This window comes from Chaetodon trifascialis, chromosome 12 (assembly GCF_039877785.1).
Source record: "Chaetodon trifascialis isolate fChaTrf1 chromosome 12, fChaTrf1.hap1, whole genome shotgun sequence".
NCBI classification, from domain to species: Eukaryota; Metazoa; Chordata; class Actinopteri; order Chaetodontiformes; family Chaetodontidae; genus Chaetodon; species Chaetodon trifascialis.
The window spans coordinates 24,132,533-24,157,101 of NC_092067.1; the positions used below are offsets into that span (position 1 = coordinate 24,132,533).

A 24,569-nucleotide genomic window follows, 5' to 3' on the forward strand; every position below is an offset into this window, starting at 1 on the left:
TGTCACAAGAAAGGGAAGAAGAGTCACGGGGTAAGATCCAGTCATTCTCTCAGACATGATGCTCTGAACCTTGACTTCATTTGTTCCTCAATTACATTTTATCTAAAATTCAGACTGTGAAATATAAAACATGAACAACCAATGATGTGGAACTGAATGACAGCCTCTCAGACTTAATGCAGCTGTAACTGAAGCTTGAGTGAAGCAGATGATTGAAGTGATTCTGTGTGTTGTGTTCTTCCTCTCTGCAGTCCTCCAGCAGCTCCTGCAGCTCCTGCAGCAGCGACTCGGACTAGATGAAGATTCCTGGATGGGAGGAGTTGGTGTCTGGACACCTTCACCCTCCCTCCACATATCACAATCAATATTTTACTCCTAAAATCTTTCTTCACATATAATCTTTAAAATGTGTTTGTATTGAACCTGCAATTTTACAGAAAATTACCCCTAAATGTAATCAGGCCAAAAGACATTGTATGAAAATCAAACATTTAACGTCGGCGTAGAGTAAGACATTATTGTATCCATGATTGTGTTTGTGAGAAAAGAAATAAAAGTGCTAACAGTGCAGTGTTTCATTCTCTGTTAATGTTTGTGAATACACTCATTCATTACTGTATCCAGGGTGTGCTTTTTATTTCTTTATTTGCCCTGGAGAGGTTGACTGAGCACATTTTCTCCTCCACACCTTGGTCACAGCAGTACGTCCCACCCTGGATCTGCCCTTGTGGTCACCCTGATCTCGTTTCGATAGCCTGTGTAATCAGTTGCTCGTGCTGATATTCAGCCGTTTACATAACGTCTTTTAGAGCCACTATTTCTTCTTTAAAAAAGTATATGTGTAGCATTTACTATCAGTGGTGGAAGGTGATCCAGACCTTTTATGTAAGCACAATAGCAATGATAAAATGTCTGAAAGAAAAGTACTTACTTAATGTACAAGACAAGAGTACAGTGATGTGATCAGCAGCAGAAATGGAAAACAGCATAAACCAGATTCCCACAGAACATGTTCAAGTGATGATACTGAGTGTTTGTCTATATTAATATAGAAGTATAATGTAGTATATAATGTAATTGAACGGAATAACACAATATAATGTAATATAGTGCAGTATAATATGGTATTCGCATAGTATAAGGTGAAATGTAGTAATATCATGTAGCATAATATATAGTATAGTGGAGCAATATAACATATAATATCAAATACAGTATAGTATTGCATGAGTATAGTGTAATACAATATATAGGTAATAATAATATAAGACAAAATATGTAGATCATCGGAATAAAAGTATGAAATGGTGACTTAAATGTCGTCCGTGTACAAAACACATAAGTGACAGTTCCTCCTCTCCACAGTAGGTGGCAGTGTGGCAGAAACACAGCGCGAACTCAATCTCCGTCGTTGGTGCGTACGCCCCCCAGAACGTCACCACATCGACCAATCAGAGACAGCTTGGTGCCTCTTTCGGGAAGTAAACGCAGAGACTGCAGAGGAACGAGCAAAGAAAGCCTGCTTCGCCTGAAAGTCAAATATAATAATGTCTTTAACCGTTTTTACGTCCGCGTACAGGTTTGTGGAGACTGACGGTGTTTCTGGCGAACCTCTAAAATATTTTTTTTTGGTTTGTCGTCGTGACACTCTCTTGCTTGCGGCCATTATGTTGCTCGTTCTGAAATGTCAGACACGCTAAAATGAGGTTTGGGTAATGAGTTATTTGGGTGCTAGCTGCTGTGTCTGTGTGCTGTAATGTTGTGATAGTAAATGGATGAACGCACGGGAAGTCTGAGGTCAACCGGTCAAATAGTAGCATTGATTTGAACTTGAAGTTGTTTGAGTGCAAGAGTGAATTGACTGTCGGTCAGATAAGATGTTATGAAATGCTGAGTCCAGCCTGTACAGTGCTTTTTCTTTGCTGTTCCACCAGACTGAGGTCCCTCTGCAGACTGCAGCGAATCCAGAGCCACATGGTGAGCTAACCCTCTCATGCATCCTCATATTGTACTGTACCGACTGTGGTTTCCCAGTAATGCATGGTGGGAATTGTTGAGACGCAGTTATCAGCGTGCAACATAACCTGACATCATGCTGAAATGATGGGCTATGACATGCGACGTAGGTCTGTCAGGATCACTCAGAGATGTGTGGTTTTTACCTGTTTTTACCAGACAAACAGTCTGTCAGTCCGGAGTGATGCTGCTATTTTTGGGTTCATTACAGTGTTTTGTAAAGACTCTCACAGAATTGTCCTGTTGTCTCTGCTTTGGATCAGATGTCGAGTCAGGTGGAACCACAGGTTCTTCTGGAGAAGGTGGGCCGCGCAGGTGTGATCACCATGAACAGACCCAAAGTCCTGAATGCCCTCAACATGACCATGATCCAGCAGATCTACCCTCAGCTCATGGTGTGTGGAAAGCTTCCTTCATGCAAGCTGCATCCGGGAGAAATGTCAAGGCCTCGACCGTGTCAAGTGTCATTTATTACAGCGGCGTGTCGCTGATCGTAAATGGCTGCCAGTATCTTACTTAGTCTGACACTGTCAAGGTCTTGGGGTTATTGGGAGTGGGACAGATTTACTCATAAACCTTTTCAAAGCTTGTTAACAGACGTTCTTGTACTCTGTACAAAAATCCTTTTACGCACCGTTTTGCTCCAAACTGCCGCACTTACAGCACGAAGCAGGAAATTCAATGACTTTTAACTTCCTGAAAAACAATCTTTTAGGTGTGCTCCCAGCAGCCATTGTGCCGTCTGTTTGAAGATTCGTTTTTGATGATGATTTCCTCTAAATTTGCTGCTTTTTTGTGATTCTAGAAATGGGAGAACGACAAAGAGACTGACATTGTGATCATCAGAGGAGCAGGTGGGAAAGCCTTTTGTGCAGGTGGAGACATCAGAGGTGAGATGATCAATCGCTGCGTTCTGTGCAGCCCCACTTTGTTCCTCTCATGCATCAGCATGCGTTCAGGTCACTGAGGTAACCGTCAGTTTTTCTGACGGATGATAACCGACAGTGTTTAAAAACAGTGCTGTTGTTCTGAAGGTGTTTCCTGAACGCCCCCTCTTCCATCTTCCATCTGCTGAATGGTTAAAAAGCAGTGACTGAACCCTGTTGCTTCGTCTCTGTTTGCGTCTGTCTCTTCCTCTCAGCCGTCACAGAAGCAGGGAAAGTTGGAGACCCTCTTGCCGAGGACTTTTTCCGTCACGAATACATTCTCAACAATGCTATTGGTGAGTGCTACAAGTCCAGTTAAAGACAGCCAGGCCTCCATTTTATCAGTTTGCTTTGTTTAAAATCACTTTATGCCATTTATTTTATCTCTTAAGGAGCATGCCGGAAGCCATACATCGCCCTTATTGATGGAATAACAATGGGAGGGGTGAGTACGTGCACTTTATTATTATTATATTATCAGCTTAGAGTTACTCTGGATATTTTATCATGTGGGGCTTTGAAACAGCTTCATTTTCATCATGTTTTTGGCAGTTTTTGCTCTTTTGAGTGGAAAACATTGCTCTTCTTAGGAGGTGCGATATTCAAGTGTGCCTGTAGGTGTCAGTAGTGAGCCATCTGCCGCTGTCACCTGCTGCCAGTGGCAAGGTGGCCTCTGATTGGATGGAATATAAAGTGACAAAGCACTGTTGCTTCCACTGGTTTTTCCCTCCAGGTGTCATATATGCTTGGAGTTCGGAGCAGAACAAATGCTGGTTCATCAGGAGGGATTTGACCACAGAGGGCTGTGGGTTATTGAAACTCAACTGGGCTGCTCACAGAGGATGTCTGGCCTTTGGCTGAGTCTGTTCTGTTTTCCGTTTCATGACCTTGACCATGATTTTAGTCCTGAGGTGTCAACTGGGTCGCTCACAGCCACCAGCATCTACTGGGTCATTACTCATGGTGTGTGTGTGTGCGTGTGTGTCCTTGTGGCGCAGAGATGTGTCAACATGTGTGAACATTGAGCCTCACTGTTCAAATACTGGCCATTAGGGTGCGCTGTCTCTTCAGGAGTATTTTTCCAGCTGTAGGAGGCGCAGATCAATACCTCTGGCTCGGTCTCTGTTTGGCTGTGTTTGTTGAGAGGTTGGGGGACACCTCGTGCATGGACACCTTTTTGCCTCTTTGGTTTCAAAACTTACGTTTCTTTGCACGTGTTTCTACTCCTGCTGCGTTTAATACTTCAGGCTTACTGTTATCTCAGCTGTCAGGTCTTTAGTGAGCAAAGCTAGCAGGACTGGGAGGGAGTTGTTTCGTGTGTGATGTTGCTGCACACTGACTTTTCAGGTCTTTCAATAATCAGGAATGATTCGTAATAAGAAGGGCTGAAGACATAAAATGACAGCAGTTGGCTCTTCTGTGGTTTTTCTGACTTTGAGGACAAAGACGAGTAAAACACTGAGCAGGGTCGGTTTTAATGCTGCATGGAGCTGAAGAACAGAACATGTGTTACGGTCTAAACTCAAAGAGGCACATGTGGAAAACCTGTGGAGGAGGTCAGCGAGCTGTTGAATGTTGTTCTACAGCGTCAGTGATCCTCACAACTAAATAACATAAAGGTACAATAACTTGGAATTGTAAGTGTTGAACTTTGATAATCACTGTAACATTAATTTGCACTTTATGGACAAACCAGAAGGTGACCAGAGGACGTTGATTGATTGATGTCAGGATACACAGAGCTAAAATAAGTTAGCTGCTTCTCTCGCCTGCAGGAGTTAGCAGTAAGTCACACTTCCACAGACCGTCTGTGCCATGAAGAACAACACGAGGATGAAGATGTAAAACACTGACACTCATCTTTTAGTTGTTACCTTGATTTTTACAAGTTGTCATTTGGCAGACGCTTTTATCCAAAGCGACGCACATATGAGATTTTCAAGGAAGGTGCAAGACGAGGTTCTAGACAGGAGAGAGTTCTTTTTTGTTTTATTAAAGAACAAGGTGTTCAGTAAAGAGCTTGGTCTTTAGTCTTTTTCTAAAGATCGAGAGGGACTCAGAACGAGTGGAGTTTGAATTCGTCCCATCACCTGGGAACCACAGAAGAAGAGTCTAGCTGGAGACTTAGGGCTTTTTGGAGGTGGCAGCAGGAGGCGCTGTCCTGGGCAGAGCGTAGTGAGCGGGAGGGGGTTCAGGGAGGTCGGGGCGGTTTTGGTGGCGGTTTTGTAGACGAGCATCAAGGACCTATACAACTGGGAGCCAGTGGAGGGATGTGAACAGCAGAGTGACATGCGCTCGTTTGGGCTGGTTAAATACCAGGCAAGCCGCCGCATTCTGGATCATCTGCAAAGGTTTTAGCGAGCGTGTTGGGAGCCGGCCAGTGAGGAATCACAATAGTCGAGGCGTGATAGTACAACAACAGCAACATTTTGTCTCAAAAGCGACCCAGAAGAAGACGACGTGGCAGAGAGGACGACTGGAACCTTAAAGCTGCAGAACAAACTGAAAGAGCACAACATCAGCGTGTCATCACCTTCTGTTCGTGAACATCCAGCAGACACAGAGTATCATTAACTGAGTCCAGAGTCTCAGCTCACTGAAAAACTCCCGTTTGGTTTCCAGCAACTCCTGAGAAAAACATCTGTTTCTTTAGCCTCTAAAGGCTCCACCAAGCTAACCACCTGCAAACAGGGAGCCATGTTTGGGTTTTGATGGCAGCTGGGTTCAAGTGTTCACATCCAGTAAAGTTAAAGAAAACACCTTTTTTGGATTAGTAGTAAACATTTCGCTCAGGGAAACTCACAGAGGTTGAATCCTACAAGCGGTGAAGCTAAAAACTCGTCGTGTTTGCTTGTTTTTCCAGTGTTTAGACAGCTGGGACGATAACGACACACCCACTCACCATTTTCCTTTCCGAGAGAGACGGACGCTGTAATTTATTTGTCAGAACAGAAGTGAAAAACATGGCGGGGTGACGTGGTGTAATGGACGTGAGGGACAGCTGAGTGCTCGCATCTGATGCGCCGCGTGCTGAGGTCACTTCCGCTCATCGTCCCAGAGGAAAACCTGAAACGTTCTGATGTTCGCCCGATCATGTCGCACAGTAATGTTGATGCGAACCGTCCTGCGGGTGATTCCTGTGTAATGTGTGTGTAGTGGCTGGAAACAGGCTGGTTCTATATATGGAAAAGTCCAAGAGCTGCCGAGGCCCTGTTCCCAGATCTGTGCTGAGCGCAGAGCAGAACTCCCACGTCGGAGCGAGTATCTCTGCGTTAGTGATAACAAACCACCAGGGAGTGAAGGCATGTCTCACACACACACACACACACACACACACACACACACACACACACACACACACACACACACACACACACACACACACACACACACACACACTGTCTGGCTGCCTCTGACATCAGTGGGATCTCCTCTCACGCATCATTCATCGCTGTCCAAGTTTAAAATCCCTGGATTTAAGGCCTGGGAGCGCTGGAGTGTCATTAATCCGTGTCTGTTGTGCTCTGCGGCCGAGCAGATTCTGCGTCTCTCTCTCTCTCTTTGCACGTCGTTAAGATTTCAGACATTCACACGGTCACACAGCCGGCTCGTCACGTCCAGAACTCACTGATTTCAAGTCAGTTTGTGAAGCAGCTGCTGCTGCTCAGCTGAGCTGCACGACTGTAATCTCTGTCCCCGGGAGCACAGAGCTCGTGCTTGCTAATGTCCACGTTGTCTAATGAGAAGACAAGACCTGGGAGGCAGATTTTGACGCCGGCAGTGAGGTTCTCGTCTCTCAGAGCCTTTGCAGAGCTTGTTTTGACAGCGAGAGCGATGTGGAAAGCGACGCATGTGTTGTGCGCTGTCAAACAACGCGTCGCTTTGTGTTGAAGTGTTTGTTACTATCATCCGTCTCCTGGACGTCTCTGCACCAGCTGGAGGGCGCCTGCACTCGTTTGCAAAAGTTGGTTTTCTCTGCAAAAGCTTGAGCGGAGGGCGCTTCCGCTTTGCGCCGCCACTCTGACGCATCTCCGCGGATTTCGCCGCACCTGTTTGATCAATGTTTGCACATCAGGCATCATAACGAGGCCTCCCTGAAGCCGTCCGTGTCCTGCGCCAGTGTAAACGCTTCCATCCGGGCCGTAAATTTTGCAGCCTCTTGTGTTTGTAAGCACTGGCTCCAAACACGCTCGCCTGCACACTTTTGCACATTTCCACTGTTTACAGCACGATCTGGAGACGTGCTCTTATTTGGTGCTCGGCGCTTCCACGCCAGCGCGTAACGATGTTCCACTACTTTTATGGTGAAACTCGGGTAATGTGAGTCTAAACCGGCCCTCGCTCCTCTGGGTGCATCCAGTCATCACTGCAGCCAGACCGCTTCTGTTCACTCTCATTTATTTGCTTTGCACATCTTCTACTTTTCCACCGCTGTTTTCAGTATTTGGACACTTTAGAGGAAACGGCTGCTGCGATGCACAAGGTTCATTCATCTCGTCTTTTAAGTGCTCTCCATCTTACGTGACTCATTCAGTGTCTAATAATAGATGCAGACAAGAGGAACTCTGGGTGTTCTGCTGAAACCTTACACATAAGGAACTGTAACACGGTCGGTGTTTATTCACGCCAGGATGAAACAAATAGTGATAGGAAATAAAAATGCAGTGTAATATGTAAATGAGCACACTGTGAAATCATTTGGTAGCTTATTAAAACTCATTGAAATGAAACGTGTCTTTATTTTCATTGTGAAACAGTTTATTGGAGTTTGTTTCAGTGTCACTGTGAAACCTCTTAAAATGACAAAAATGCAGAGGGACTTTTGAATAGGCTGCATTTATGTTACCAGTAAAATGACTGATAGCTTCTTCGTATTAAAGCGTGGCAGAGGTTCATCTGTCAGCGTTAAAAAAATGAAACAACAGCTTCAGTGTAGCCGCGCAGCAGCGGGTGGCATCATAACTTTGTCTCTTTCGTGTCTGTCATCGCTGTTTTAGTGCCTCTTTTTTAACTTTCGGCTTTAATCTCTCGTCTGTTCAGCCCTCTCTGACCCTCGGCTTCGCCTCTGTCGCTGATCTGCTGATGTTTGACACGCGATGGCAGAGGGCTCATGGGAAATGAGTTTCTAAGACGCAGCCAGAAGCAGAAATATGAAATGAACCCAGAGACAAAGCCGTTAGTCGGTGTTGGTTTAACATGAATGAAAAAGGCTCTGACAGGCGGTTTCCATCAGATTAATAACTTCCTGTTTCTTTTCCACGAAGCGAAGCTGATCTGTTTGAAAGGAGCTCGTCATCGTGAAGCTGATGAAGACGACTGAAGCCAGCGTCCCTCTCTTTTGTTTGCCTCTTCATCTTTCGGTGTCGGGTCTGGTTCTTTGCAGAGAGCAGCTCCTCTCGGCTGAAGTCTGTTTAGTCTCCAGTGATCAGATATTTTTAATCCTCTGTGGTCATTTGTCACACGGCCTGAAGGCAAACCGCCGCCGGCTGCCTCTGCTGGAGGACGAGCTCGCACACAGTCGCTGCTGGGCTGGCGGGACTCCGCACTCCGCAGGTGGCATCCTTTCCTGTCTGTACCTGTCTGTGCAGGTAGTTTTCTGCAGCTTTCATGAGCCCAAATGCAGCTTCAGCTTGTTAGAAGTCTGTATTTCAATACGCTGCTGATCCTCTGATGAATCCTAAACTTTCATCTGTACTCATCGGGGATTTTGTGGAGAATCTGGATTTTGGCGTCAGAAGCTTTCTGGTGTCTGTTTGTGGTTCGAGTATTGACCAATAACATTTGAGTGGGCTGAATCGGTGACCGTCTGATGTTGGTTTAGCTTTTTATTAGCTTCTTTTAATTTATCTGCATTAATGTGCAGCTAAAACGCAGAGCGGTTTGAAAGTCGAGATGCTAACCGGGCCGTTAACCGTGACCAGCGCACGAAAAAGGAAGTGTTGGCCTCGATACCTGTTCGGAAACGCTGGCTACATCGGTTGAAATGAGCGTAATGCCATTGTTTTATCAGCAAATCAGAAATGCTGCTTTTAGCCTCGAAAGAAAGAAACATAAGCTAACGCAGGTGTGTTAGCTTCAAAGCTAATGGCTCGCTTAGCTTTTGTACCTATATTTTATTATTTCAGGGGTTTTATGCATCGTCTTCATTTTTATTTTCATCCTTATGATCATCATTGATTATTTTACATCCGGTTTTGATCTGTTTTTAAGTCGTAATCTTTTCCATCTGATGCACTCGTTCGGTGCATGCGATTTCTTTCTCGTGCTTCGAGCTGCAGCTCCTGTATGAACTAATAAAGTTTATTATCATGACCTCGTTAGAATAAAGGCATGTATGTCAGCATGCGTGACGCTCGGCCGTACCGACGTGTGAATTCACGACATCATGAATCACCGGCGTCGTCCAGCCTCTGCTTCAGGTGGACGTGAACCCTCGGGGGATTCACCTGATGACCCTCCACAGTCATTAATCACCACCGGTCGCTCACTGACATATTGGATTTTCCTCCGACCTGACCAGGAAGTGACCCCGCTCTCAGGTACAGAGAGGGATCCAATCACAGCGTACTCCCCTGTGGGCCAGGCTCGCTTAATTAGTAACACATCTTCCAGAGCAGTGAAGGTCAGCGGAGTAATGTGATTACTTACCGGACAGGATTTATCATCTTTAATCTTCAGCTGGGCACAGTTTCCGTCTCGTGGGTTTTAATGTCTTTCTGTATTGACGACGCTCACCTGATAGATGAATTGATCGGGCTCGTCGCTTCATCAGCGCCGTGCGACAGTCCAACAGGAACAACTACTCTCACACAGCCGTCAGCCGGCTCAGCACGCCTGTCTGTGTGTCCGCATTGTTTTATGCGTATAAGACGAGGATGGTGTTTCCATGGTAACCGTATAATCTGGCGCACACACACACACACACACACACACACACACAGTGAGTCCTGGCTGTGCTTGAAATGTCCTCTGGCCAACGCTGCTCATTAGCCTTCACCTCTTCCTCTGCTGCGAACAACAGGCGTAAATCACGCACGCACACACACACACGCACACACACACACTTCCACAGGGTCGGACAGTGTTTTTTTTTTTCCAGTCACGCCAAACTTCGGCTCCGTGCCTCCTTGTCGAGGTGACAGTTATTAATGTTCTCTCTGCTCTGTTTCCTCCTCTGCGCCTCCTCTCTGCCTCCTCTCTGCCCAGCCCGGGCCTCTGCTTCCTCCTCTCCATCACAGCATTGATTTATTTGAACTTTTTTGCTCTCCTCCACCTGCAGGGCGTAGGTCTGTCAGTTCACGGACGCTTTCGAGTGGCCACCGAGAAGACGCTGTTCGCCATGCCGGAGACCGCCATCGGTAAGACTGTCCAGCTGCACCGGTTTCCTCGATGCAGGGGTGGAGGGGAGGCTGGTTGGCCCACATCAGCACGAGTGGGTGTCTGAGACCATTAATTATGTAGCAGCAGTGATCTCAGCTGCAGACCCGGCTGGATCCGGTTCGTGCGTTCATAGACGTGAAGGAAAACAAACAGATGACCTCCGCTGATCAGAGAGGGTGTGAAACATGCAGCCATGCTTTCCACTGACTGTCCATGTAAAGAAGCTGATTGTAAGAGAGTTCAGAGCTGAGGTCCAAACATGGAGGTGAAGATGTTAAAGAGGTGTTAAAAATGGAAGGTGGTGTCAGTCAGTAAACACATGGCAGCATCAGCAGAGATAACTGTGCTTCATCTGATCAGATAAGACCGAGTGAGGCGCAGTTTTAAGTCCACCAACAGCTCAGATCTTTATGGTCCCTCGAGAGGAAATTCAGAATAAAAGCATCCACACAATAGAGACTGAAGACATGAAGAGTGCTGCGTTACGTCTGCAGCTCAGAGCGAAATGAAGCATGTGTGACACAGAAAGTAAAGAACAAAGTGCTGAGCTGATTTTAGAGCGAGTTAGTTAGTAAAAACCTGTTTCTGCTAAAGTTTGGAAACCTGCGTCTGTTGGAGGATTTGACATGTTGGATTTAGCTTTCTGTGCGATTTGTCGGCTCTGAACGTCAAACAGAGAAGTCTGCCGCCTCGGCCTCGCCGCCATGATGGCGCTCGTCTCATGCGCCGCTGCTCAGAAGTTTGGAATCACTCGTTTGCACGCGTCCCTGCAGCCGATAGTGTGGCTAAAAACACTACAAACACTACAAACACTACAAACACAGGCATGTGCGCCGGAAAACTTTACATCCTCTGATTCACAGAGTCTGGCAACAAAATTCAGGGATATTTTTTATTAACTTTCAGTTTGATTGAACAGAATTTCTGTTATGCAAATCAATAATTCCTAACAAAATAGCACAAAAAATGAGTTGAAATTGAAGGTTTATTGCACCAAATATAAGATTTACATGTAATTTAGCATTTTCCACATTCTGACATGGATTAATATGATGATTATTATGGTGATGTTGATTGAAAGCGTGTGGCTTATGGCGTATGGCTCAGCCCTCCTGATCTGCTGTGTATGTTGTCAGAAGCCGATAACGGTTAAATAAATGCACGTAAAGCCTCGAGAGCAGAACACACAAACATGTCACGGTGAGAAAACAGCAGGCCTGTAAATATTTGCAGCTCAGCTGAAACTTTCCCACAGAAGCGCTGAATTTGTTTCAGGAGGACGAGGAATGAAACAAATCATCCCGAGGCGAGAGACGGGATCCAAATCCTTTTTATTATTTCAGCCGTGACGTAACTCCATCAGGACTTATCTGTGTGTTCCTGTCTCAGCCAGCTCCTCCAGTGTAAAAGGCCTTTGCCACAGCTAAGCTACAGTTTGCTCTTTAGCTAATTGACTCTTGGAGACAGATGGCCTTCTCCTGAGGCGCTGAGGAGATTAGTAACAAATCTCTGTTAGGGCTTTAACTGGCTTGTTGTCACTTAAATCCAGAGGGTTTGTCATTGTTTTATCTTTATGCATGAATGTAACAGTGTGTTAGTCATTTGCAGACCACCCAGCTGAAGTCAGTCAGTGTGTTCACGTCACAGAGAAGACGTCGATCTGGCCATGAGCGTCCATGAGGATCGTTTTAAACGTATGTGGGCTTGAATGAAGCGACCAGCAGGAAAGGCTTTGAGCGTTCGCTGCAGGAGTTTCCGGTTTGCTGGTTGTTTTCCTGCAGCTTTAACGCGTATCTGTTCACGCTCTGATGAACTGACCGTGCGCTCTCACTCCCTCAAACTCCCAAGAACGATCACGTCATCCTCGATTTGATACACAAACGCACGCGCGCGCGCACGCACGCTGATGCTTCGCTGTGCGGTGGAACCTGACTCAGGTGTTTGATGGAGGGATGAAGATTATGTTGTCAGTGGTGAGTAAATGAGGGGAGCAGCAGGGAAAGGCTGCTCTGGCTGATGCCGTCTGACGGTGAAGAGCAGCTCAGTTCACAGGCTGAGGATCGGCTCTGTGGCAGGAGTGATGGACGGCGTGCACAGCAGGGTGTGTCTCCTTGTAGCTCTAATCAATGCACATGCAGCCGTGCGTTGTCCAGTACTCGCTGGTGAAGCAGTTCATAAAATTCTGTTTAGTGTCATTATTGATGCATTTTGGCCAGAAGGCGGGAAATCTTGGCTAATTGTGCTCGGAGCTGCTGTGATCTCGCTTTGTCTCCGTCCCTCTGCGCCTCCGTCATCAGCATGTCCCCTCTGCAATCAGGAACTTGGATTTCACAGAGATGGCAGCTGCTTGGAGAGCCCCCCCCCATGCTTTTTTTAGCCTTGATTCTGGGGTTCAGTCCTCTCAAGAGCCCCTCTTATGTGCTGGGTTTACTGCGACGACAGTCACATTGTGAAATTTGGCTTCTTCCTCTGAAGTGGTACACAAGTTTCAAATGCTGCAGTTTGGCTGATTGACCCTCCTTCCAGGACTGCATAGCTTGGGCTTGATCGACATCAGGAGCTGACTGCTCATTGGCTGCATTCCACGTCGCTTTACTTCAAATTTCACACAAAGGCAGACCAATGAGCAAGATGATCAAACTTCAGGCCGCAGTGGTAAAGTGAAGTAATATGTCCCACTTTTAATCACGCTGCATGCAACAGTGTTCTCTGTCAGAGCAGCTGCAGCCTACAAAGAGAAAACACCTGTGAGTGCAGACTTCACATTATGTCCATGAACCTCGCAGGGACCTGGTTAGAGAACGAGACGGTGACATCACCTGAACTGAGGAAGTTTCAGTGCTTCACAGTTAAAAACAGCTCGTTGACATCGACCTCGGCTGGAAGCAGGCAGGTGCGCCCTAATTACTCTGAGCAGCGAACTCATCACAGCAACATCCTCCATGTTTGCATAATAGATGTGAGAGGAGCTTCGTGTGAACGCTGCCCCCACCGCGCGCTCCCCTCAGGCTGCAGCATCAGCAGGTAACTCCAGCGCACGTCCTCCTTCAGGTGGGGGTGTTTGGGGGAAGCCAGATGAGGGGTCCTGCGTCAATGGCTCCCTCTGGTTTGGGCGGGGTGCGAGCACAGCTGGGGGTAGACCGGAAAGAAGCAGCTGCAGACGCCTCCACGCACCACGGTGGAAATAAGGCCTGCAGATCATACAGAGAGGGCCGTTTGTGATGTTAGAAAATGTTAATAAAAATACAATAAAATACAAAAAAACAATAGTCTTTTTCCATGGAGGACGTTTTGACTTGTCAGCTATAACCTAGGACATTAACAATGGCTGCATCCCTTTAAGCTGTAACAGGACCCTCATACATACAAACGTCTGAATGAACAATGAACATGTGTGCAGTATAAAGCTGAATACATGCACTCAATCAGGCTAAAAACGAGGACAAAGGCCTGGTCCTTTGTCCCTCCCCTCATCATGTGATCAGGCCTTTTCTCGCCCTTTAGGGACCCTGGCTATAATTTATTAATGGCCGCCTTTCCACCGCTCCCCCACCATTACCAATAACACTTTATAATTCAGCAATCACAAAGACGGCGCCAAAGATGAGCGGGTGAGCAGCGGAAAGACTTTTAATAGATACATAAAAATGTTCCAGGAAATATTCAGCACCAACGTTCACGGTTCAGCCTCGATGTTTGTCAACAGATACCTTGAAAAGAGCAAAATGAATGATGAATTGGTCCTGTAATACACTTTGTGTGTCCAAACTGTTAAAAACACATGAACGAGCTGCTGCTGCTTCAAACAAACGTGTATTAATCCGCAGCTGAAAATAGTCCCCAGCTGATGCACAGGTTAGTCCTGTTTGACAAGTGTTTGTTAGAAACTACAGTGACCTGCTGTTTGAGGAAATTACTGACTGACTACACACACTTCCATCACACTCTCACCCCCCCCGCCCCCCCCAAACGCTCGTTAACTCTTTCTGTGGTGGGATTAACAGATTGAACTCAGCCCTGCTCGCGTTCTGAACAACAGCGATAATCTGCCACATTTATGATATTACATTTTCAGCCGTGAATCAGGTCACATCATCTAATCCGGCTCCCCCCACCCCCCCCCGCTCGCATCAGGCCACGACACACACAGAAGCCGTCAAAAAACCAGCTGTGACCGATGGAATCTCGTTTCCTGTCGCGAACATGGAGCTCAAATGGAAAAACAGTTAAACACAGAATAAAAATATGCTGTTTTTTCATTATACTGAAATATTTCAGCATTTAAACGTTCATGACGTGATGGCATCACTTTGGGCTCAAGGAAATGAGTGTCCCACTTGTTTTCTGATCGAACTGATAACAACATAAATCAGGTGCTGATGCTAACAGATGCTAATCGTGTTGTTGTTCATCATTTTGGTGTGTGGTCACTTGTTAGCTGCGGGGGGGGTTAATAAGAAATTCCTCCACATCTCAGCGAAACCTTGCTCGCTCTCAGCTCACAGGTCGATTTATCAGCTGTCGAATGCTCTGCTTGATATGTCCGTGGGTCACAATTCTCCAAATAAACACACTCAGAGGGATCAGGTCAAGCTTTTTTGTTTATGTATTTAAAGCCTCACATATCCGGCACCGCTGGGTCTGTGATCACACGGTGTTTTGATGCTCAGCTGATTCTTGATCCTCGCGCTCTGTTTTTTGGTTTGACAGGGCTTTTCCCTGACGTGGGAGGGGGCTATTTTCTGCCCAGGCTCCAGGGGAAGTTGGGACTGTTTCTGGCCTTGACGGGCTTCCGTCTCAAGGGACGAGACGTGCAGAGAGCTGGAGTGGCCACTCACTTTGTGGAGTCTAAGAAGGTACGATAACCCAAGTTAAGATGAGATCAACTCGCAGGAGATCGTGGTAAGTTTTTGTGCTTTGACTCGCCAAAATAAACTTCCTGTTTGACATGTAGTGAATTAAAAACGGCACAATAGATTTAATGTTTGAGCTCATCAGCTTCATTGATTTCTACAGGGACACAGCTTGTTTGAAATGAATGATTGTCTTTTTGACGGCGTCCCAGCTTTTTTGGAATCAGGTTTGTTTTTAGAAACGATGTCAAACAAGACTGCAGACAAACCCTGGACGAGCCAAACACTCTGGACTTTTCCACTGTATTGCTTTCAATTCATTATCTAAGCCACTCAGCAGCCCGGCGCTGTGTGAGCGTGAGCCACGGCGCAGGACAGCGGCGTGCCGGGGGGGTGAGGTTAAAGCTCGGCTGGAAAGCCGGATGCTGAGTCACTTGCTGTCTCGCTCTCTGGCTCGTCCACAGGCGGGTCGTGTTTGTCTTGCCGTTGGCGTGAGGTCAGATCAGTGGGCGGCAGAGTTTGTGTAAGACTGTGACCTTGGTGTGGAGGACAGGCGAGCGGCGAGGTGGATTCACTTCATTTTTTACAGCAGAGTTTGAGCAGAAACAAGGCGGACAAAATGTCTGAGCTCGCTGGAGATGATGGAAACGTTAGTCTGCGTCTGTGTTAAAGATCACGTTAAATCTGCACTCGTTCATTGAAAGGAAACATAACCCACACTGAAAACTGTCTCACGCGCTGCCTGATTCCTTAAAATGATCCACAAAAGAAGAAATCGGCCAATCCAGAACAGCCGGCTCTTCAAAGATCTGCCTGCGCCCTCTAATGTCATCGATTTTCAGCCTAATGGCTCGTAGAAGCATATTTACAAGCTTTCCCTCAATGTGAGGCTCTCTGTGTGGACAGATCTCAGATCTGGAGAAGGAGCTGGTGAACCTGAAGTCTCCCTCCGCCGAGGACGTGTCCAGAGTGCTCGAGTCCTTCCAGAGCCAGGTTCGTTTCATTTAGACTGTGAGGGTCTCGGCCGGTGTGTGTGTGTGTGTGTGTGTGTGTGTGTGTGTGTTGGTAACTGTGTCCTCTGTCCACAGAGTCCTCTGGATTCGGAGAAGCCTTTTGTTCTGGACAAGCACATGTCTGATATCAACAGGTCAGCCTCGTTATTCTGAACTTCACTGTCAACAAACCATGAACAGACCAAAAGCAGCAGAGCTGCTGAAGATCAGCTGATCTTTCCCTCAGCAGCAGGCGGTTACTCAAACAGGAAGTGGTCTGCTGGGGGCTGCTCTCAGCTGTGGATTTGGTGCTCACTGATGGTTTTAATAGCAGCTCTGCAGACTCGTCAGGCTGAACGTAGCTGGCAGTGAAATCAGCTCTTTGTTTTGGTCTGTTTGGTGCTTTTGTTGACTTAAGAAGCATCTCAGCCTTGACGCGTGCTAACAGACGCAGGTGAGAGTGACCTGTCCCTGTTGGTCTTCCTCCCCCCTCAGGCTGTTCAGCGCCGGCAGTGTGGAGGGCATCATGCAGGACCTGAAGGCAGACGGCTCAGAGTTCGCTCACAAACAAGCTCAGGTTTGATCCCTGAATGTTTGTTTCTTCTGAAGTGTGGCAGCGCTGGTGCAGAGGCATGCTGACGGCGCTCCTCCCCCCTCTGCACCATCAGATAAACCCCACTGACGGTGCTGGGACGGAGCCAGGTGTTATTTGGCTTCAGCAGAATGTGTTAGTAATCTCACCTCAGTTTAAGCGCTTAATGGGGCCTTAGACTGCATCGTGTGCCTCGTTGGCTGGACCAGAGTCTCTGATTCTCACCCAGACTGTCCAGTGAGATCAGACCTGTGAAGGGAGCCGTCCAACCCCCCAAATCCACTTCCTTTAAGTACTACGCCGCTGACTCACGTCCCGCCTCATAGCCGCTTGCTTCTATTCTTCCATCATTTGGTTTGATAATGTGCAGCATTTTTCCATCTTTCCATCAGTGCACAGTGAAACTCTCTGTGTCTCCTCCTCCAGACCCTGTCCCGGATGTCTCCCACGTCCCTGAAAATCACCTACAAGCAGCTGCAGGCGGGCGCGTCTCTGAGCCTGTCGGACGTGTTGGTGATGGAGTACCGACTGAGCCAGGCCTGCATGGTAAGAGCCGACCCCGCGGCCGCAGCGTCAGCCGGCAGAGACGTGAACGTCCTTCGTTTTCAGACTTCAGTGATCAGAGTTGGATTATTTTATTTGATGTGTTGAAAGCTGAAATCTCTTGTTCCTCCTGCAGAGGGGCTGCGACTTTTACGAGGGCGTGAGAGCCGGTAAGTCACTGCAGGACATGAGGTGGAATGTGGTGGATGTGACTCTCAGCGATGCAGCATAATTTCTAAGGACTGCATGAAAAAGAGAGTAATGTTGATCCTTAAATAATAAAATAATCCTTTGCTTGACATCGTCTCAGTCACATCCTCTGATTCTTCTTCTGTGTTGTGATTTTCTGTGCGTTTCCAGTGCTGGTCGACAAGGACCAGAATCCGAAGTGGAACCCGTCCACGCTGGAGGAGGTGTCCGAGCAGGCGGTGGAGCAGTGCTTCTCCTCGCTGGGAGAGAAAGACTTGACTTTCTGAAGTCTGCCCGCCAGCAGCTGCCCCTCGCCTTCAAACACACACACGCCACGAAGCCTTCGCCAAGCCCCCCCCCGTCCCTTTGAGGACGGCAGAGCACAGGACGAGAGCGAGCCTGTTATTTTATGACAAGTACACGCAGAGGTCGTATACCTCACAGTTTGACTCGAAACCGTTAAATGCTGCAGTGACATTTTGCAGGCTGCTCCTCTGCAGCCGAGAAGAATCTGAATCCCGTTCACAGCCAGAAATCCAAAATAGTAACAGAAGAAGCTCACAGAGGCCCCGTGTGTCACACCTGAAAACGTTTTAGTGTAAACTTGCTCTGCAGTGGAGTTTTTTCTTTTTCTGCTGAACACGAGGACTCTGGAGGAGAACATGATCTCACCACAGAGTCTTTATTACATTTGCTGTGGGTGTTTGTTGATGTCACGTGGCTCAGCATCATTCAGATAGTTCTGATCTTTTTCTGGTGCGTTTCCTCTTAAAGGGACAGTTCACCCCATAATTAAAAACACATTTTGTCCTCTTACCTGTGGGCTGTCTGTCCCTCTGGATTGCTTTGGTGTGCACAGGTTATCGGCTGTGGAGATGTTCCTTTTCTTGATTATAAAGGAACCAGACGGCTCGGCTCTTTCGACCGAACTGCACCCACCAACCCCATCGCTGCTCTGAAGGAAGCGTGCATCTCCTCGTGGATTAAAGAGCAGGATGTAGACATTAATGGAACTTTAGCTAGCAGTATCAGTTAGCTGTAGGCTAATCACAAGCTAGCAACGTCAGACATATAAAGATTAATAGCACTACAGGTAAGAAGACAGAAAATATTTTGGATTTTGGGGTGGACTGTCCCTTTAATCTGTATTTATGTGGATAAAAAAGGTATTTTCTAACAAATCCAAGCAGCACCTCAGAACAAATAGAAGGATCTCATTTGTTCTGAGTCCATTTCCCTGATGGTTACTTTGCATTTTAGGAGACAAATGTGTTTTCAGCTGCGTGTGGTATCGTGTCAGTGTTTTTCAGGAGGAATCAGATCGCCTCCCCGAATCAATAGCTGCATCATTTATGAGAGTGGCGGTCAGATTAGACATCCATGCTGGAGCAGAGAGCAATAAAGAGCTGGTAATGTAACATAAAAAGCTGTGTGTTCTCAGTAAGTGAAGGAGCTGCTCGCGTAGAAAAGACCTCCAGTGGCTGAGGAGGAACTTAACGACCTGCTCACAGTGTCCTTGTGAAACACTGACGGGCTTTTATGAAAGTGGCTTCGCTGTCAGCATGAAAGCAGCAAGCTGCTGCTCAGATACGAGGCCGACAAAGTAAACATGAACGTGGGGTGAGGAGCTGCTCTGCTCTGCTGCGGTGCATGAGCAACACCTTTGCTTCATGTCTGTTTTCATGCTTCTCCACCTTCACATTCAGTCTCATCTCAGTTATAATCTGTTCTAGTCATCAAGCAGCAGCAGCGCTGTCACATGCAGGCTGAGGCTCCTTCAGCCTTCGCCGTCCTTCAACAGGCAGCCGGGCCGACCTCCCACATACTGAAGGCAATGAAGAGCCATAAACACCGAGAACACAGGCCGAGTGTTTCCCTCCACGTCGCAGATAAACCGTCACGCTTTAAGGCTGCTGTTTGCTCTTCAAACACACACCAGCCAGCAGTCGCCTCGATGTCCTGTTTGTCCTTCGTGTCGCTGAACTTTTGACCTGCCGTGCGTTCACTCGTTTCACAGCCGTGTGTGAGCGTCCTCCCACCGAACAAACAGGCTGTGCTGACGTGTGGATTTGGAAAATAATGATGAAAATCTTCAGTAATTACAGAAGGCATAGATCTGATTTATTGGCATTGTCAGTTTACACATACTTTATGTACACTTAATCAGTATTGATCTATAGGAATATTTAAAAAGTCACACATCTGAAGTTCTCCTCTGATGAAATGTTCACAGGCCGGCGTGTCGTCTCTGCTTCACAGAGGCTATTTTTCACTAATTTGGCAGCGGACACCTCCTGGAAACTGCTCCTCCGGCTGCTCGTCTTCCACTTTAGAGTCAGCGCAGACTGACCGGCTCCTCAGAGGCATCGATCACCTGCACCTGCAGCACCGAGACGCCCTGACCTGTGCTCACCTGTCGTAGGCGAGCGTCACCGCGTCGGCTGGCTCGGTTTCAGGCTCGTGGCTGCAGAGCTTTGAATCGAGTTCGATGTTTCTTCTAAAACTTAAACTGAGGTCTTTTACTTGCTTGACCTGCTGATTTGTCTGATTAAAGACCGTCACTACGCTGCAGCTGCCAGAAAACCTTTAAATGCTCATTTACTGCAACAGTTAATTAATCAAAAAGAAAGATTAGAAAGTAAATTTTAGTCATTTTTCAAGCAGAAAATCAGGATTTGATGCTTTTCTTTATTGAATATAACGATCAGATAAATCTTTTTTTGGACTTCTGGATGAATAAAAACCAACATAGATCACTGGTCTGTGAGAAACTTTAACAGGCATTTTCTCTATTTTCTGACTTTTTATTAAATAAAATGATCAACCAAGAAAATAACCGACAGTTTCATTGATCGTGAGTGATTGTTAGCTGCAGCCATCGGGTAAGCTGGACCAAAGGGCTCAGATTTGCACCTCGGGATCTACAGGCTTCTTTTTAAGAAGAACTCCTGGATAAAAAGCGGCTGGATGAGTCTCCCATCTGTTTAAACACCTGCTGCTATTAAATAATTTAAGATGGGTGACCTTTAAAAACGAGTTTCCAGGAGGAAGCACTGGTTTCAGCGTTGAACGCGTCAGCTGTGTGAATGAAGGCAGGCGTTCATGTTGGATTTTTAACCCTCTGTGGTGCAGACATCAGCCTCACAGCCTAAAAAACACAGAAATGAAAGCATCCTCCAGCATGAACCGCACGTTTAACTGCACGAAAGGATCAAACATCGTTCTCACGCGTCCTCTGATTCTTCCTGCTGAAACTTCAGGAGATTTTAAATCCCGGCGTTCGCAGAAAACAAAACAAGCTGCATCAGATTAAGAATTAGGAATGTGGAGAACGGCGCCGCCTCTAATCTTTAGGGTGTTCACAACGTGTTTGGGGGGGAAAAACCCAGAGAGATTCATCTGTCTGCACAGATTACTGCAGGGGGCGTTCGCTGTGTTGACTTTTAGATGCGAGGGGTTTTAGAGCTTTCGAGAAACGTCGCGTGATCGGCCCTCAGCCGGCTCACCTGAACGTTACCGCTCGTAAACGGAGGTCTGCTGCTCTGAGAGACGACCCGGGGGAAGGCGAGTGGAGAGGATACCCTGCCACGGTTTCATATGGCTTATCAGCTTACATTGAAGCGTTCTTTCTGCTTCCTGCTTAATTAACTTAACGACTCGAAGCTGCAGACAGTCAGAGCGTCCTCATCACTGGTGTGATGTGACTTACATTTTGGGTGAATCCCAATGACATCAGTTTGAGTTCCTGTGCACAGATCTGACTGCTGTGACCCCGGCCTGCAGCTGCAACCCCCCACCCAGTCCAGAACACAGAGCAGACCTGCACCGTGTCCCCTCTGATAAGAATCATACAGTATATAAAACAGTTCACCTAAACCTCATTAAGGACTTTGGCGGTTGTGAACCTTTATTCCAAATATCTGCGGTCTCCTGGTGTGTGTCAGCGCCTGTGTTACGGAGCAGCACCGCAGCCGGACGTACACTGGACTGAAATGTCGTGGGTTTCTGCGTTTGCATTGTGCTGTTGTCCTCTGCAGGGCACATGGCAGTATTCCTCAGTTAGGCGTTCACGATGACAAAAACTAGTCCTACGACATTTTAAAGTGTTTTGTTTTTTAACAACAGTTCTGTTGACAAGATAAATCCTTTTGGAAAAGTGTGTCAATCCTCTCTCATGCCCTGGTTTCTGTGTGGCTGAGAGACCAGCAGGTCCCCCGTCATCTGGGTCCTAATGTCACAGTTCCCAAACTGAATCCTGGAGTGCAGGAAACGCATCATCCGCACACATAACTTCCTGGACCCGGCCTGCTGGATGGAGGCCTGCGGTCCAGGCCGCCTAATGGCAGTGAGATAAGCAGACCCTGCTTGTTGCAGCTCAGCCGCAGGGTGTCCGGGGAGGCCATTAAGAGAGAGCTTCAGCGCGAGGAGGCTTTTGTCAGACCAGAAAGAGCCGGACAGCTGGGTGTGTTTCTGACCTGATGATACCGGCGAGGATTTTCAAGTGTGAGCCCTCACCAAACCAAGGGATCTATTAATAAGTTCCTCCGTAAGAGGAGAGAGTCCTGGCCCTGGGACAGCATCGGTGGACGGGATAGGCTTTCACTGGCAGGAAGGCGATGATTCCAGGCAATATCTGATAGCGCAGAGAGCCAACAGCTCCTGGGAGAGGGGACAAATAAGGTCTGAGAAAGATGATATCTGACTGGAGGCATTCTGCTTCAGCGAGGCTCCGGCTCTGATACCAATAATCACACAAACGTGGTTGGGATCAGAGCGCTTTGGAGGAGGGTTTTTAGGCTCAATCCGAGTACAATCCAATCCAAAAGTAGGTCAAAACTGAATTACCGACAGCTCATTCATATTCCCGCTTGCAGCAGGTAGATGCTTGAGGGATTTGCTCTGAATGAAGGTGTTTGAGACTGTTGGCCTTGTTTGATCACACGCAGAACCTCCAGGGTCCAGGTCGGTCTCAGTTTGGCCCGGCCTTCCCGCTGCGACCCCCTTTCCATGTCACGGCACGTCACATTCGATGTAGGGGATGTCGCTGTAGCGGCGGTCTACCTCCACCCACTGCTCCACGGCCCGGACCACGATCTCCTCGGAGAGCCTCTGGGCGTACTCCAGCAGCACCGGGTTGACCTGAGGGGAGCTCTCCGGCGAGCCCATCTCTGATTGGACCAAGTAGGCTTTCTCGCCCCTCCATCCCTTGGCTTTGCCCTCCACCTTCTCCGTGGAGTTGGCATTCTGGGCTGCGGAGTCGCTCTTCTTGGATTTAACGCACCCCATGCTCTGGAGGATGTAGCATTGACTTAGGGAGATGAGAGTCTTTGGTTAGATTTCTGACATCTGGAGCGGTCGGCACATCACAGAAGCAGCTCCCCTCGACTTCTCTCCGCGGCGGTCGCCTTTGTGCTGCCGTCATCCGCTCTCATCCATGTCTGGGTGCCAACGTGCGTGACGATCAGTGTTAAGCAGCAGAGGGTGGTGATTTAGAGGGCGATGGGGGGCGACCGGCTAGGAGGCCCATCCCTGTGTGGGCCTGGCGGCGCTGCAGTGGTCAGCCGTGCCTGCTGGAGAACTCATGCCCTCCTCAGCTGCAGAGAGAAAGAATGAGGAAAGAGACAAAGGGAGGATTTCAGTGATTTGTTTCCCATCAGAGGCAGCCTACAAATACCAGATGGCAGGAACCAGGAAAGGATTGTGACCCGGGCTCCAGCGGCTGGCCGGAGGTCAAGGCCTCACCTCTGCAGGGTCGTTCTAAACACACTCAGCTCCTCTGTGCAGCCAGCGTGTTGCTCCCTCACCCTCACCCCACCCCCCACCCCACAGTGTTTTATGACTCAATCCCTCGGCCTATTTTGTATTGCATGACACGGGGACGTCTGCCTCTAGCTTGAGTGCGCTGATGCTGTTTTGTTGTAAGCCCGTGTCTCCCATCTGTTCCACTAACGGAGCCTCGCAGCCTGATTCACAGTGACAGCTCCTTTTCTAGGACTGCGGGCCTTGGCGCACAGCAAACATGTGCTTCATTCAGAAAGCTGCACGCTGGAGTCTGCACAACGCGCAGGCCATGAATGATGCATGCAGAGTGGGGAGTCTCCCTGTGAGTGAAAACAACATTTGGAGGTTCAACACAGGAGCGTGGACCGTCACGAAATCCCCTCAGATCTGATGTTATGTTAATGAGCTTAAATGGCTGTAAACGTGTCTTAATGTTAATGTGCACAAAGCTGTGAGCGCATCCACTAGCCGTCAGACACACACATGGGATTTGGATTAAAGCTGTTAACTGACTTATTTGAAGAACACAGCAGTGCTGAGCTTTGTGTGCAAACCTGCTCTGAGCCTCATTGGAAACATGAGAATAAACTGAGCGTGCGCTGTGATCCTGCAGAGCTGTACATACTTTTAACAGAGTGTGGAAGAAGCGTCTCCATTCCACCAAAAAACAATCCGGCGACGCGGAAAATAAGCCAAGGTCGTTGAAGTGAATGAGAGTCCGGACATCATCTGATGTCGCGCCGGCTCCTCTGCCCGCTCCTCGGCTCCTCAAACAGCATCCGAGCGATTTGAACTTGAGACGTGCAAAGAAACAAAAATTATCTCCCAAGTTGCCGCCGCCGCTCGCGGCTTCTGGTTGCGGCAGGACGAAGCGCTCCGCAGCAGATTTCTGAAGCGGGAGAATCGGAAATCTCACGCCGCGCTGGAGCTCACGGTCTCCCTGCTGCCTTCGCGTCGGTCACCGCCGAGTGAAGCCGCTCCGCAGAGAGCAAATCACAGGTCCGCACTGACTCCAGCGCGACGACGCTCCACGGCAATGACCGAGCTGCAGCGGCGCTCAGGACGCACTGACGGCGGCTCCGCCTGGTGCAACGGCGCCATCTGCTGGCGACGCTCAAACACCGCATCTAAAACATGAGCGAGTGTTTCCATCAGTGGTGGAAACATGATTTAGATTCTTTACTGAAGTAAGAAAAACAATTCTTTCTTACAGACTCCAGTACAAGGAAAAGTGTGCATTCAAATGATAAAGTATTAGTACGATGTACTTAAAAGTATTCAAGTAAAAGTACTCATT

The 24,569-nt window shown here is 47.8% G+C and overlaps 2 protein-coding genes across 3 annotated transcripts; one reads left to right on the forward strand and one right to left on the reverse strand.

Annotated features, from left to right (window-relative positions):
• The first annotated feature begins 1,467 nt into the window (after positions 1–1,467).
• Positions 1,468–20,317, forward strand: hibch (3-hydroxyisobutyryl-CoA hydrolase). 2 transcript variants are annotated; one of them, XM_070975965.1, is made up of 14 exons: positions 1,468–1,579; positions 1,935–1,977; positions 2,280–2,411; positions 2,822–2,906; positions 3,158–3,238; positions 3,335–3,387; positions 10,222–10,300; positions 15,033–15,178; positions 16,082–16,168; positions 16,264–16,322; positions 16,663–16,744; positions 17,186–17,305; positions 17,439–17,472; positions 17,663–20,317. In XM_070975965.1, exons 1-14 carry the CDS (start codon positions 1,548–1,550, stop codon positions 17,776–17,778), a joined length of 1,149 nt encoding a protein of 382 aa, XP_070832066.1. In that variant the 5' UTR covers positions 1,468–1,547; the 3' UTR covers positions 17,779–20,317. The 2 variants fall into 2 exon arrangements, with proteins under 2 accessions (XP_070832066.1, XP_070832067.1); XM_070975966.1 differs by having other exon boundaries at positions 1,479–1,706.
• Positions 19,586–24,341, reverse strand: c12h2orf88 (chromosome 12 C2orf88 homolog). The gene is made up of 2 exons (XM_070975967.1): positions 23,898–24,341; positions 19,586–23,085 (listed from the first exon to the last, which is right to left on the reverse strand). Exon 2 carries the CDS (start codon positions 22,775–22,777, stop codon positions 22,502–22,504), a length of 276 nt encoding a protein of 91 aa, XP_070832068.1. The 5' UTR covers positions 22,778–23,085; positions 23,898–24,341; the 3' UTR covers positions 19,586–22,501.
• Positions 24,342–24,569: the final 228 nt, after the last annotated feature.

Coding starts and splice junctions, on each gene's coding strand:
- hibch (XM_070975965.1), top strand. CDS start 1,548: ATGTCTTTAACCGTTTTTACGTCCGCGTACAG. Junction 2,907..3,157: donor TGCAGGTGGAGACATCAGAG/GTGAGATGATCA, acceptor TCTTCCTCTCAG/CCGTCACAGAAGCAGGGAAA. Junction 3,388..10,221: donor ATGGAATAACAATGGGAGGG/GTGAGTACGTGC, acceptor CTCCACCTGCAG/GGCGTAGGTCTGTCAGTTCA.
- c12h2orf88 (XM_070975967.1), bottom strand. CDS start 22,777: ATGGGGTGCGTTAAATCCAAGAAGAGCGACTCCGCAGCCCAGAATGCC.